Source organism: Jaculus jaculus, chromosome 7, assembly GCF_020740685.1.
Source record: "Jaculus jaculus isolate mJacJac1 chromosome 7, mJacJac1.mat.Y.cur, whole genome shotgun sequence".
Lineage (NCBI taxonomy): Eukaryota > Metazoa > Chordata > Mammalia > Rodentia > Dipodidae > Jaculus > Jaculus jaculus.
The window spans coordinates 107,145,207-107,160,568 of record NC_059108.1 but is presented as its reverse complement, the minus strand read 5'-3'; the positions used below and the strand labels follow the sequence as shown (position 1 = coordinate 107,160,568).

At 36.8% G+C, this 15,362-nt stretch overlaps 1 protein-coding gene across 1 annotated transcript in view; it reads right to left on the bottom strand.

The window, feature by feature from the left end:
• Nucleotides 1-659: 659 nt before the first annotated feature.
• Nucleotides 660-15,362, bottom strand: part of Gpr137c (G protein-coupled receptor 137C) — an 88,994-nt gene continuing 74,291 nt past the window's right edge. Inside the window, exons 4-7 of the mRNA XM_004649187.2 lie at nucleotides 5,319-5,468; nucleotides 3,724-3,849; nucleotides 3,032-3,150; nucleotides 660-1,585 (exon numbers count right to left, since the gene is read on the bottom strand). Of these exons, the coding sequence (XP_004649244.1) occupies nucleotides 1,408-1,585; nucleotides 3,032-3,150; nucleotides 3,724-3,849; nucleotides 5,319-5,468 (573 nt within the window). The 3' untranslated portion in view covers nucleotides 660-1,407. The remainder of the gene's footprint in view (nucleotides 1,586-3,031; nucleotides 3,151-3,723; nucleotides 3,850-5,318; nucleotides 5,469-15,362) is intronic.

Genomic DNA, 15,362 nt, shown 5'->3' with positions numbered 1-15,362 from the left:
GTATTCCAATATTGTTAACCTCTCTACTTTGATACCTAGTTTGTATATGTATATTCTTCACTTATTTAGTCCAATGCTGGAATTAATTTGAATTCATTTTAATTTGGTTTTGCCCATAAATAAGGTATAAAAATGTGAAAAATAAATAAAGAATTATATCTTATAAAGTATTGCACTTTAGTTCACTGCTATAATGTATAATGATTTAATTTACCTGAGGACAATCTTCATTCAATAGGTAAGATTAGCTGTACTTTGTTACAGATAAATGCTTTTGAAAACATTGTTCTAACTTGGAATTGTACATTTTATGAATAATTCCTAAATATACTTGTAAACTTGTTTAGTCTGAAGAAGTTTCTACCAAAATCTCCCTATGCAAAAACCACTATATTGCATTCTGGAAGGATCATGCTTAAACTACTGTATTTTAGTATACAAAATAATCACTTGAGGGCTTAATGTTTAAGGCGCTTGCCTGCAAAGCCTAAGGACCCATGTTCAACTCCCCGGATCTCACCTAAGTCAGATGCACAAGGTGATGATTGTGCAAGGCTGTGTGTGCACACAAAGTGGCACACATGTCTGGAGTTCAACTGCAGAGGCTGGAGGCTCTGGTGTGTCAATTCTCTCCCTCCTTCCCTTTCTCAGTTAAAAAAAAAAAAAAAAACCTTTAAAAAATAATCACTTGACCAATTCCATTCAAAGTAGCCACATACTTTTTACTGGTATACTGTTACCTTGAAACTACTGTGGCTTTCCAAACAACACTGTTGGTCATCACTGTAAAGGGTTACCACTATCATTTGTTTAAAATGAATTTTTTTAGTAATTTCAACTGATAATTTCAAAACATGCTTAAAATAACTGTCTTCAATGAGTACACATTTTAGGATTTCTTAAAAGGAATGACACGTCTTTATGTCTTAACTCTGTGCACTGTTCACACTAAAACTGTAACTGGGTAAGGATTTCATGTAGAATATGCCACGGAATATATAGGCTTTTATGTTTGTACAAAAATTGCCTTACAGTTTGGTGTACAAGAATATTCCAGTGCGAATACTGGAGCATGACTTCGGGGATTGCAAAGTACTCTTTCAGAACAAAGATAAAAGTGCAAATTTGCAAATGTGCATTTGATGTTCCAAAGTCAGAATATTTGGAGGCCATCAAGTGCCTTCATAGCTAATCTCTTCTCCTATCCCAAGCTTTCTATTTTTCTTAATTTTACTATGAAGAGGTCAAAAGAAACAGCTGTGTTCTCCAACAAACACAGCCCAATTTCTAGATTTTGTTTTCAGTTGCAACAGATAATGGAATGTTGATGTAGATGCTATTTAAACACATTGAATATACATACACACTCATGAAAAACAATCCAAAAACCATGACGTGGCAATGTTATCAGTTTTGTGGAGTGACATACAAGCTGTGGTGATTGCTGATATCTAAATTACTACAAGTAAAGAGCAAAGGAGCAGTATCTGTCACAGGTCCATTCAGGTGGGGAGTGACTGTGTAGGTGTTACTGCCACATCCGGTTATGGTGCCATACCAGCCCAAACTCTGCGAGTTTGATAAACTGCAACAGCAACAACAAAAATAGGTCAGAGAAGCCATAGTGATGTAATATGTCACGCTGGCATTTTTAACACTGCCAGTGAATTTCACAACATAGTATCAAGTGTATTAAAATACGTTGTTTGCCAAATAACTTGATTTTCTACAATATAATAGCTTTTACCTAGTATCTGATATATAGCATATAACAAAAAACAATTCAAAAGTGTTAGAACTTATGAGACAATAAGATAGTGTTCCTTATGTGCTAAGTTTTATTCTAATATACATGTATATATGTGTATGCATACTCATTTCATCGTCGCTGCCTATGCTTTAGGTCCTGTTAGTTCTACTGTAGTGGTCTGAGTGTAATATGTTCCCCATAGCCTCAAGTGTTTGCTTAAGCTTTCTTACTTAGTGTCCAGTTAGTAGAATCTTTGGGAGGTGGGGCCTTGCTGGAGGAGGTGTGTTGCCAGAAGAGAATCTTGGGGTTGATCAGTTCAGCCCTACTGGGCATTGAGAGCTAGCTCATTCAGATGATTTCCTTCTTGCTTTGTGAAGAGATGTGACATCATAGCTACCTGCTCTGTCATGCTGAAACTTCCCTTGGAAAGGGAACTAAACCCTTTTCTCCTATAAGCTGCTTCTGATAGGGTGTTTTGTCCCAGTAATGACAAGGTAACTACTATATCCCTACTTTACCAATGAAAAGCAGGCTCAAAAAGCAGCTTACTTAACTTGTCGAGATGAAGTTAGAATTACTGAACCTACAAACTGATAGAATCACGTAGGTTCATGTTCAGCGTTTCTCTTTGTCTTGATGCAGAGCTAACAGGACACTAATCAAGGATATTTTGCCATGGTTTTGGAACAGGAGGGTATGAGAAGATTCCCCATGGCACCTAGGCTTTCCGAGAATATCGGGTTTCTCTGTGGATCTGGAACAGCAGTAAGGATATACAAGCAGATACATAATCAGTGTAGTAGACTTCCTTCCCTGTTCACTCCCTTTGCCTAGCTCCAGCTCTCAGCCAACAGAGCTCCTGAAATGAAATGTTATCATTTTACTTCGGGAAGTATTTTTGAAATAAAGGTAGTATGTGAGCTTCAAGTTCTTTATGCCTCACATCCTACAGTGTATTTAATATCTACTGCTTTAAGCTGTAGTATTCACTGAATTTATCTTATTTTTTATTTCTTTGGTGTTTTGAGGTAGGGTCTCACTTTAGCTCAGGCTGACCTGGAATTCACTATATAGACTCAGGACGGCCTCAAACTCATGGCGATCCTCCTACCTCTGCCTCCCGAGTGCTGGGAGTAAAGGCGTGCACCACCATGCCTGGCCCAGTGACTTTATTTATTGACATACACTGCCAACTCAGCTGTTTGGTGGTTGGGCTAAACTTCAGAGTTTGGTCAACCGATTTTAATATCTATCCAGGATAAGTGACTTGGTTATATCTACCTTCCTTCTCTTGAACTTCCCAGTCTTGGCAAGTCATCGTCACTATCATACCGTCTTGGATTGTCAAAAAAGTAGGCTCTGGAACTGTAACTGTGGCTATTTATCATTCCAGCAGGTGCCTGTGAACAAAAGATTAGATACTTCATGAAGGCTTGCCTTTCAACTAAGAAGAGGCTGGGGTTGGGGTGAGGCTGGGGCCATGTTTCAGTGGCTAAAGGCACTTGCTTGCATTGCGTAGTGTAGAAGGTTTGATTCCCCAGTACTCACATAAAGCCAGATGCACAAAGTGGCACATGCCTCTGGAGTTAATTTACAGCAGTAGGAGGCACTGGCACACCCATTTTTTTCTTTCTCAGTCTGCCTCATTCTTTTTTTTTTTTTTCGAGGTAGGGTCTTGCTCTAGCCCAGGCTGACCTGGAATTCACTATGTACTCTCAAGGTGGCCTAGAACTCACAGTGATCCTACTACCTCTCCCTCCTGAGTGCTGTGATTAAAGGCATGTGCCATGACGCACGGCCTTGCCTCATCCTTTATCTGTCTTTAACTAATTAACTGACTAAATAAAAGAGGCTGGGATTCATAATGATGTTTAGCCTTAAACTTCGTAAGAAAAATAGAAAATAAGCATAAATCTTCCATATTTTGTTTTTAATAATGAGACCAAGCATTGAGGAATATTATGGTATCATACCAAATTCTGGTTTAATCTCTGTGCCCGGAAGAATAGTACCACCGACCATGCTGGTACATGTTCCCACAGAAAGAGGACCATTCCAAACATTACATAGTCTTCTCCACTTACATCTTCTAGGTGAGCCTGTAGATAAGAGTATGGCAACTCAAGTTTCACACCTGTTTTATACTTAAGCAATCTCCACAACTGTTTCAGGTTGGGTGAGTTAAGATCTATCAATTATAAGCACATGAACCTTAAACCTTCCTATATTTTGTGATTTCCCATGGCACTTTTCCTTTAAGGAATGGTTAGTGAATAAAAAGCTATTAATTTTTTCTTTTTTTTTATTGTTACAAAATTTTTTTTAAATTTTTATTAGCATTTTCCATGATTATAAAAAAAATCCCATGTTAATTAATTTTTTTCAATGTATCACTTTACAAAAAATAATTTTAATCCTTCTTTAATTAGGAGTGATTTCATTTTGAAGCCACATATTCTGAAGACAGTTACTTAGAGATTATTTTTCCATCTGCCCACTGGCACAACAGCATACTGAATAAGCCCCACAGGAAAAAGGAACATTAAATACCTCAGAACAGGTACTATTTAAAGTATGTTTTCAGGCCTGTCTACATACTGACTTGTTTCTATCCTACCAGATTTGGGGAGAGGAAAAAATGGAAAAAGGGGTGAAGAGAATCTGCTACATGGAACCACAAATGAAAATTCTTTCTTAGAAAGGTGAATGAAAAACAGTATCCTAGGATGCCCTGAATTCAGTATAAAATTAAATTGACATAAATCATGCCAAACAGCACTTTTAGGAATGTGACAGTGAATGCTGGGAAGTTAAATATGCATGTCTAGATCACTGTGAATTACCACAGCAAACGCTGGGCACTCAAACAACTACTAATGCTCTTCTTTAATACAAGGTTAGTAAAACCACATTTTAAAGAATGTTCTTATTTATACATATAAAACTGAATAAAAGATTAAGATTTCTTATGTAGTTCTTATGTAGGGAAAAGTTAATTTCATTCTAATATGTTAGGTATATTCATTGGCTAATGTTAGACAATTTATTTAGAGATATTTAAACAGTATCTTTTAAAAATTAGTAACTAGGTTTTTACTGACAGGCTTTTGACACTATTACTATTTACATAAAGAAACTATTTTGAGGGCTGGAGAGATGGCTTGGCAGTTAAGTGCTTGCCTGTGAAGCCTGAGGACCCCGGTTCGAGGCTCCATTCCCCAGGACCCACGTTAGCCAGATACACAAGGGGGTGCACGCGTCTGGAGTTCATTTGCAGAGGCTGGAGGCCCTGGCACGCCCATTCTCTCTCTCTCACTCTGTTCCTCTCAAATAAATAAATAAAAATAAACAAAAAATACTTAAAGGAACTATTTTGAAAAGTTCTCTAATGATTTTGTGTGTCACATGTAAATGAGGAAATTTAACCACAGCTTTAAACTCCATTACTTGAAGCAGAGACTTTACTAAAGTATGTCTATGTCTGATACTAACATATTTTTTTTAGATAAAGGTAACTTAATTATCAACAGTATTAACTGTAGATTGGCAATATGTGGCAAGCACTTACCTTATCTGAAAGATTATCCCAACCATAATTAAATGGACTTTCTAATGTATCCTGAGATATGGTGATAACTACCAAATTGTAACAAGCTCTGGAGGAGTAGAGAAGGATGACTACAGAGCCCACGACGACAGTCTGGCATAGAGACATACCCTAAAGGAAACAAGCATTGTCATGATATTGTGCCCAATTTGCCGTGACAAGCTAGCTATTCATCCACATTCATTATGGTAGCTTCTTCAAAACACTTCCAGAAAGCACCGAGAGGACACCTGCCATAATTTCTATTCCTTTAGTTACATGTTGTATTTAATATGTGTGAGTTCTTTGCCTACTTGCCAAATGGCAGCAGGAGGAAGATTTTGTTCTGCCAAAGTTACCTTATTCCCTTAAATAATATATGAGTAGATAAGTTGGCCAAAGATCTGAGCCTTAAATCATTTAAATCAGGTAGTCAAAAGGAGAAAAAGAATGAAAAACAGGAGCATCAGTCCATTAGATACATTTAGCTTTTGATACAAATGAGAACAGAAATTCAATTCCTCAGATATTTACTCCTTTTCTATTATGGCACTGGTATTAGCTCTGTACTGATGACATCATAGTGATGACAAAACCATCTATGTGCTTGAATATACTTTCAAATTCATGACATTTAAAGCTATGGCTTTCACTGTTTCTGCAAATATAGACAAGACCTGTAACATAAGGCATCTCCACTATAGTGTGTACAGTGTGATCTTACCACTTGCAGGGATTCTCTACCTGGAATTTGTATTTCATTACAATTGGTTTCTTTTGTAGACTTACATATTTTGCCTTGTTCATTAAAGCTATTATTCTGAGTGATGACACCATTGCCAAAGAGCTTGATCTATGGCAAATAAATACCAAACATGGCATTTTGGAAGTTTGGGTTTTAGTTTCACAAAACTAAAGGACAATTATGGCATTTAGCACACAAAAGTCCAGGGTTGCTAAGATGTCCTGCAATCCAAAGGAAGTCCTCCACATAGAACTGTCCTCTGACTTTATGATATTCAAGATGAAAAACCTATTTATTATCATATGACTAGATTCTAAGTAACATATAAACACAGTTTATGTGTATATAATTTAAATTCATGCCCAAAATTTCAGAAACACAGGGGTAAATTTTTCTCTTCATATTATAGTCATGGAAATTACATTAAGTTTGTACTTTCTTTTGTTCTTAATTTTATTAAGGGTTCAAATATTTCAGAAAATCACAACACTTGACACCAACACTGTTTGTGCTATATGTGATCCAAGCAAAACACTTATAATACTCTATACTTATAATTCACAGATCTAGATTATATAAACATCTGATTACTATATCATGTCCAAGAAATTATATATTGACAGAATTATTCTTTCCTGTTTCCTCTTTATGGTAATTGTATTACTAGCTAAAATCTATTAATATCAGAATATACATTCATTTCAAGTGTTGTTACTAGAAAAGTACACTGGGTCTGGTAGGGTTGGGAATCAATATTACTACTGATTTTCTTTTAAGAATAACACACTTTAGACAAACACAAAATCTTAAAAAAGATACTATTTAAATTCTTGACAATATAGAGCCTTCTTTGAGCAAATATTACTATAACAAAGTTTGTGTACAATGCATAAAGTATTAAATGGGAAAAGCCAAGACTAAAATTTTTATCAATAGACATTTTTTATTTTTGTGAATCCAAAAATGTTAGCTGAAAAGCTCAGTCTAGATTCAGTCAATATATTTATTTTAATTTTTGAGATGGGGCCTCATTATACTACCTGGGCTGTCCTTAAACTCTTGAGCACAGAGGATCTTCCCAACTGAGCTCTGAGTAGCTGGGACTACTGTGTGCACAATTAAATCTTGCTTGCAACTGATCTTAAAAACATTATATTACTAGAAGAATAAGACAGAATGCTGTAATGACCTAAAATAGCCACCAAAGCTTCTATTTACTGCTTTGTGTCACAAAGCAACTGTTTGAAAGAAACAGCTTCTGCTTACATCTGTCAACATTGTAAGAACTTTTAAAAAGCTTGTGAGGAAAGAGCATAGAAGCAACAATGAAGAAGCAATTAATAAAACTACCTACAGCCAAATTACATGTAAAAACAATGAAAGAAATCCACTGATTTTCAAAACATTCCTCTTGCAAAACACAGGATTCTAGGATAAAAATAAGAATGTAACAGCTGTGTAGGACAAATCTCTACTACAATATAGAACATTATCATCAATACCGAATGGTCCCACACAGCCCTTCCCCATCATCCAATCCCTCAGATGCAAATCCTTCCATTCCTGTTTTGATAACTTAGTTCTGCCTGCTCTAGGGCTCTAGTAGCATAATATAATATGAACTCTTTTGTATGCTTCATTCACTTAGCATGTTTTAAAGATCTGTCCATGTTGTTGAATGTTATCCATAGTTTGTTCTTTTGCACCTTTTTTTTTTTTTTGAGGTAGGGTCTCACTCTAGCCCAGGTTGGCCTGGAATTCACTAAGTAGTTTCAGAGTGTCCTCGAACTCATAGCAATTCTCCTACCTCTGCCTCTCTAGTGCTAGGATTAAATGTGTGGGCCACCATGCCTTGTTAGTCTGCTTATTTTTTTATGGAGGGGGAGAGAGAGAGAGAGAGGGAGAGAGAGGTTAAAAAAATCGACTCACCAGGGCCTCCAGCTATTGCAATTGAACTCCAGATGTGGGCACCACCTAGTGTGTGTGTGTGTGTGTGTGTGTGTGTGTGTGTGTGTGTGTGTGTGTGTGTATGTGTGAGCTTGCACTTAACGTCACCTTCTGCATTTGGCTTTCATGGGATCTGGACTGTTGAACATGGGTTCTCATGCTTTGCAGGCAAATGCTAAGCCATCTCTCAAGCCCTACTTTTTTTTTCCCCCAAGGTAGGGTCTCCTTCTAGTCCAGGCTAACCAGGAATTCATTATGTAGCCTCAGGGTGGCCTTGAACTCACTCAGGGTAATCCTCCTAACTCTGCCTCCTGAGTGCTAGGATTAAAGGCATGTGCCACCATACCTAGCTAGTCTCTTCTTTTTATTGCTGAGGGTGACCAAGTTTTTCTGCTTTGCCCAGGAGTCTCTTGAATTTAGCACTGAGGGTTCCAAATTCTAGAAAACTCCCAGGCAAACCAGGACGATTAATTATACTACCTCCAGTGTGTGATGATATGCATTTCTTCTTATTTATTTATTTATTTATTTATTTATTTGAGAGCAACAGACTCAAAGACAGAGGGAGAGAGAGAGAATGGGCGCGCCAGGGCTTCCAGCCTCTGCAAACGAACTCCAGACGTGTGCACCCCCTTGTGCATCTGGCTAACGTGGGACCTGGGGAACCGAGCCTCGAACTGGGGTCCTCAGGCTTCACAGGCAAGCGCTTAACCGCTAAGCCATCTCTCCAGCCCGATATGCATTTCTTTCTATGACAGCTTGTTTACTCACATTTCTGTTAATAGATAGCTTCTATAAGCATTCCATTATGAGCCTTATGTGGATATATATGCTCTTACTTCTTTTGGACAAATACACTTAATGAAATTGTTGGGTCATTGCAGTGGGGGTAAATATGACTTTGCTAAGAAATCACGTCTTTTCCTAATGTTGATGTACAATTTCATACTTTCAGCAAGCATGAGTTCTAGCTGCTTCATTCAGCTGTCCTGTGCTGTGCTCTACTTGGGACTGCCAATCTTTTTTAATTTTACCTATGCCAGTGAATACATAATAATGCTTTGGTTTGAATGTCTCTCTCCAGGATTGCTAATGAGACTGTACTACTTTTGCACATCCTTGTAAAAGATATACCCAAACCTTTTCATCTCTTCTAATTCAGGTTTCTTTTTAAAACATTGCTGAACTACAGGTGATCTTTTTATATGCTAGAAAGTAGCTCCTTGTTAGACATGTACATTGTGAGTATTAGAGTCCGTGGCTTGCCTTTGTATTTTCTGTCTTGTCTTTTGATGAGATACTTTTAAACAAATCAAATTTACCATCTTTTTTGGGTTACTTTCTATGACTTAAGAAATCTTTGCCTATAAAGGTCTTTCCCCCAGTTTTCTTGGAAGCTTTTGGCTTTTTCCACTTATATTTAGGACTATGATCCATTCTGAGTAAGTTTTGTATGTATGAGATGCATTTGGAGATTCCAATGCATTCCATCTGGATATCCAGTTGCTCCAGCACTTCTAGTATGAAGAATTCCTTTCTTCATTGGATGCTTTTAGTACCTTATCAAAAGACCATGTAAATGTGAACTGGTTTCTAGCTCTCATTTAGTTGTATTGTTCTGTCTGTTCTTATGCCAATGGCATAGTCTTAACTGTTTTAACTTTTTACTAAGTTTCAAAGCCATATAGTATATGTCTTTCAGTGTTACTTTCTGCAGGGTTCAATGTACTACCCATTAGCCACATGTGACTCTTCATGTTTAATGAAATGAAAAGATCAGTTCCTATTGCAACGTATCACCACCAAGTGCTCAACAGTCATATATGGTTAGTAACCATACTGAATATTTACAGCTATAGAACATTTTTACCACCACAAAAAATTCTATAGGAAAACATGGCCTTAAGTGTTTTAGGTTCTTTGCTTTTCTACACAAAATTTGAAGGTAGCATGCCAATTAAAAGTCACATTATTGCCAGGCATGGTGGCACAGGCCTTTAATCCCAGTAGAGGAGGCAGACATAGGTGTATCACCGTGAGTTTGAGGCCAGCCTGGGACTACAGAATGAATTACAGGTTAGCCTGGGCTACAGTAAGACCCTACCTCAAAAAAACAAAAACAAATCACTTTATTGAGGTATGACTTACATGTAAAAAATACACATACTTAAAGCCGGGTGTGGTGGCACATGCCTTTAATACCAGCACTTGGGAGGCAGAGGAAGGAGGATCGCTGTGAGTTCAAGGCCACCCTGAGACTACATACTGAATTCCAGGTCAGCCTGGGCTAGAGTGAAACCCGCTCTCAAAAAACCAAAAAATAAAATTTAAATGTAGGTGGTTATTTTGTATCTTAATTATACTGAATAATGATAGAAACTTGAATCCCTTTAAATATAAAATCTTGGTCCAAGTAAGGTAGCAGTCTGTACCAGCAGTCATAACAAAAACATTATCCTCATTTGTACCTGCACTAAAACCAACATTAGTTTTACCTTCATTACGTAAACTATACCAAAGAAAAATTTAAATAGCTTAGATATTTAAAAGAAATTTTAAACGTAAAGGGATTTACAAAATATAAAAAACAAGAATTAGAAAAAAAAACCAAAAAAACAAACAAACCATACTTAAAAGTATACAACTTGATGAGTCTGTCACCTGGTCAACTTTCACTTTTTAACAAAGTCGTGGTATCGGGATTATATTCAATTAATACATCATTTTCAGATCTGCCATCTTAACAATACTACATTTTTCAATCCATGAACATGGTATATTTCATCATCTCTTCACTAACTTGGGTCCCTAGTTTCTTTTGGCAATATTTTACATTTTCAGGACAGAAGTATTAAGAAATTTTGTGCCAGGCATGATGGTGCATGCTCAAGAGACACAGGTAGGAGGACTGCTGTGAGTACAAGGCCAGCCTGGGTTACAGTGAGACCCTACCTCAGAAAACAAAACAACAAAAGAAATTTTGTGTCTTTAAAAATACTATTTTAATGGTTGTGGGTGCTTTTGGATTTTTATTTTTTAGTTTATCCCTCCTGGCATATAAAAATAATTTTTTTTTTTTAGGCAGTGTAATGTTATGCAGCCCCATCTGGCCTCAAACTCATGATCCTTTTGCTTTTGTCTCCCAAGTGCTGGGATTACAAGCATTACTTGTAATTTATGTCCAGTTAAAACATGTTCATAGCATTTCCCAAGAACTTGGTAGATTCACTTATGCGTTCTAGTGACTTTCATATACTCTTTAAGATATTCTTCATAAACAATTATGTTAAATGCATTTGATTACAGTTTTACCTTTTTCTTTTTGTTTTTTTGAGGTAGGGTTGCACTCTAGCTCAGGCTGACCTGGAATTCACTATGTAGTCTCAGGATGGCCTCAAACTTATGGCAATCCTCTTACTGCTGCCTCCTGAGTGCTGGGATTGAAGGCATGTGCCACCACACCCAGCTTCCATTTTCAATTTTTGAGACTAGGCTAGATTGCTGAAGCTGATCTTCTCAATATTCCTCCTGCCTCAGCATCCTAACTACTGGGATTACAGGCAGTTTCTTACCTGGCTAGTTTTAAAATTTATACTTCTCATTTCTTCTTCTTCCTTTTTTGGTATATTGAACAGAATTATATCTTTAAGAATATATATCTCTGCTTTATTCTCAGTCTTGGGGACAGAACATTAAATATTTAAATACATTGATTATTATATTTAAATTGGAGATTATTTGCTTTGTAAAAGAAAAACATTGTCTCCCCCCTTATTATCTATTAGCTGAATCCTTTCTTTTGTTAATCATTAAGTGTGCTATATTTTGTGAAATTTTTTCTAATTATGTTGAATGATGATTGGTTTTCTTGCTTTGTTCTGTAAATAAAATGAATTACATTTGATTAATTTGCAAATGTGAACCAATATTCCAGTCTCAGATAAATCCCTTTTGGGTCATGGATGTGTTATTGTCTGTTTTAAGTGTTGATTAGATTTTAGCCTACGAGGGTCTGTTGATATATTTAAAGAACCAATGTTTTGGGGCTGGAGAAATGGCTTAGTGGTTAAGCGCTTGCCTATGAAGCCTAAGGACCCCAGTTTGAGGCTCGATTCCCCAGGACCCACGTTAGCCAGATGCACAAGGGGATGCACACGACTGGAGTTCATTTGCCGAGTTAAACGCTTGCCTATGAAGCCTAAGGACCCCAGTTCAAGGTTCGATTCCCCAGGACCCACATTGACCAGATGCACAAGGGGGTGCACACATCTGGAGTTCATTTGCAGTGGCTGGAGGCCCTGGTGTGCCCATTCTCTCTCTAGCTGCCTCTTTCTTTCTCTGCTTGTTGCTCTCTAAATAAATAAATAAAAATAAATGAAAAAATTAAAAAATATATTTAAAAAGAATCAATGTTTAAAAACCTTCAATTGCACTTAAAATTGTGATTACTTCATTAGCCTTCAGTTTGACCTTTTTTTTGGGGGGGGGGAGGGATAGGAGCTCATTCTAGCACAAGAAGCTGACCTGGAAACTCACTTTGTAGCTCCAGGCTGGCCTTGAACTCATTGCGATCCTCCTACTTCAGACTTCCTGAATGCGTCCTTATAGGTGTAAGCCACAAAGCTCTGGCTTCAGTTTGACATATTTATTTTTATTTCACTTATTTATTTGTAAGCACAAAGAGATAGAAGACAGACAGACAGACAGACAGAATGGGCACACCAGGGCTTCCAACCACTGCAAATGGCTCTTTGTTTTACAAGGGTACTGGGGAATCAAACCTGGGTGTTAGGCTTTGCAGGCAAGTACCTTAACTGCTGAGTCATCTCTCCAGCTGCTGACAGTTTTAATTTCTTTGCTATCTTCTTTTTTCCTATGGGTTACTTAGAACAGTGTTGCATATTTCTATCTACTGTCTATCATCTATCTATCTTTCTATGTAGCTGCACTAATTCCTAATTACACTGTAGCTAGAGAATATTCTAATTCCAATCCTTTTGAATATGTTGGGGATTACTTTATTCATTATATGATCTATTAGGTGACATTTTCCATGCTTACTTGAAGTGAATGCATATTCCACTTACTGGTCACTGATCACCTCAAGTCCATTGATAATATTCAGATTTTCAAATGTCTTCTGATATTTTATAAATTAGATTGTCACTTTGTCTATTTTTTCCCACCTTTTATTATTAAACAGAGGGAGGGAGGAGAAGGGGAGGGGAGGGAGGGAGGAAGGAGAAGGGGAGGGGAGGGAGGGAGGGAGGGAGGGAGAGAATGGATGCACCAAGGCCTGTAGCTACTACAAACAAACTCCAGATGCATATGCCACCATGTATATCTGGCTTATGTGGGTTCTGGGGACTCAAACTTGGGTCCTTAGACTTGCAGCCAAGTGCCTTAACTGCTAACCCATCTCTCCAGCCCTTCTTTTCTTTTTTCAAATTTGTATTTTTGTACATGTGCACATGTGTGTGCCAGGACCTCTTCCTGCTACAGTGGAATACCAGACAAATACACCTTATGTGGGTGTCTTGGGAATTAAACCAGGGCTGGCAGGCTTTGTAAGCAAGTGCCTTTAACAGCTGAGCCATCTTCTCAGCCCCTCTATATTTTTATTTTTAACAGTCTTAGTTTTTACATTTATTTATTATTTTAAGGCAGTGTCTGACTCTCCTCAGGCTGGCTTTGAATTCACAGCGATCTTCCTATCCTAGCAGGAAGTGCTATGATTAAAGGTGTGGGTTATTATGCCTGTGACTCAGTCATTAGAGTCTGGAAGCCAGGAGAGAGATGACTTAAAAAAATCATTTTGGCAGTCTACTTTCTTTTTTTTTTTTTTTTGGTTTTTCGAGGTAGGGTCTCATTCTGGTCCAGGCTGACCTGGAATTAACTCTGTCATCTCAGGGTGGCCTTGAACTAATGGCAAGCCTCCTACCTCTGCCTCCCGAGTGCTGGGATTAAAGGCGTGCGCCACCACGCCTGGCTTGGCAGTCTACTTTCTAACCATACCACTAAATACAGTAGTGATATGTTTATATTTAGATCTTATATTTTACTAAATGATTTCTGTTGTCTCTCTTGTGTTTTGTTGTTGGTCTTTTTAGAAGGGAACAATTCTTAGTCTTTAGGGTTCAAGAACCTATAAGATCAAAATCAAAACTACTTTAAAAGGACTTCGACTTTATTTGCTCTTTTTGTATGTGTGGTTACGGTTACTCATATTCTCTTTTGAGTGCACAACAGATTTTGCCAGAGGCTACAAGATAAATGATGTTATAACCACATGTATGTTATGTATGTAGGTATGTATATATGTGTGTGTGTGCATATATATATGTATGTGTATATATATATATACACACACATTATATATAATATATAGTATTTTAAACTTTTTATTTACAATTTCCATAAGTATAAACAATCAACCATGATAATTTCCTCCCACCACCCTATTTTTTTTTTTTAATAATTTTTGATGTCGCAGATTTGGGTATGTCATTTTCAGACATGAAGCAGTTTGTTCTTTGTACTGTTACTAAGTTCTTGATAGTTTTCTTCAGTTATACCTACTACACTCAGTGACACTTTGTCATTCAATATACTTTATTTTGAAATGCTGAAAATTTTCTTGCACTTACATGGAAATTCAACATGTATACCATGTGGTTTTTGTTTTAAAGATTTGGAATTTTCTTCAAAAACTTAAAAAATTAATTTGATATACAATTCACTTAAAAAATAACATTTTACCTTAAAACAAAAAATATACTTTCATGTAAGTACTCTGTGCTAACTGAGCCACTGGAGCTCTGAAAAATTTCATGTTTAAGAAGATATTATTAGATTGAGAGCAGAGAGTTATTACTTAATTAGTACAGAGTTTCATTATGAGATGAGAAAAATGTTCTGGAAATGGACAGTGGTGATATTGGAACCACATGAATGTGCTTAATGCTACTGAACTGTGCATTTAAAATGATTATAATGATAAGTTTCATGTTATAAGTATTTTAGCACAGCTTCCCTGTCTACTTCTAAGATGCTGAGAAAGATGGAAGTATTAGAGAGAACGAATCTACCTCAAAGGGCCTATGTGAAACTGTTAGTAAGAAACAAGAATATAATGAAATCTATCTTTCAAAAGGCTTTATAAAATGTTAAGAATTTACCTTTTATGTCTTCTGCAACAGAACATTTTTTGAATAGTATTATGGTCCAAGTTAAGCTGCAGCATCTTTTGAGACCAATCATTCAGAGCTTAAAGCAAAAGGAATTGAAAATTTAAATGCAGGTGTGATGAATTATTTAAACACCAAATATTGTTT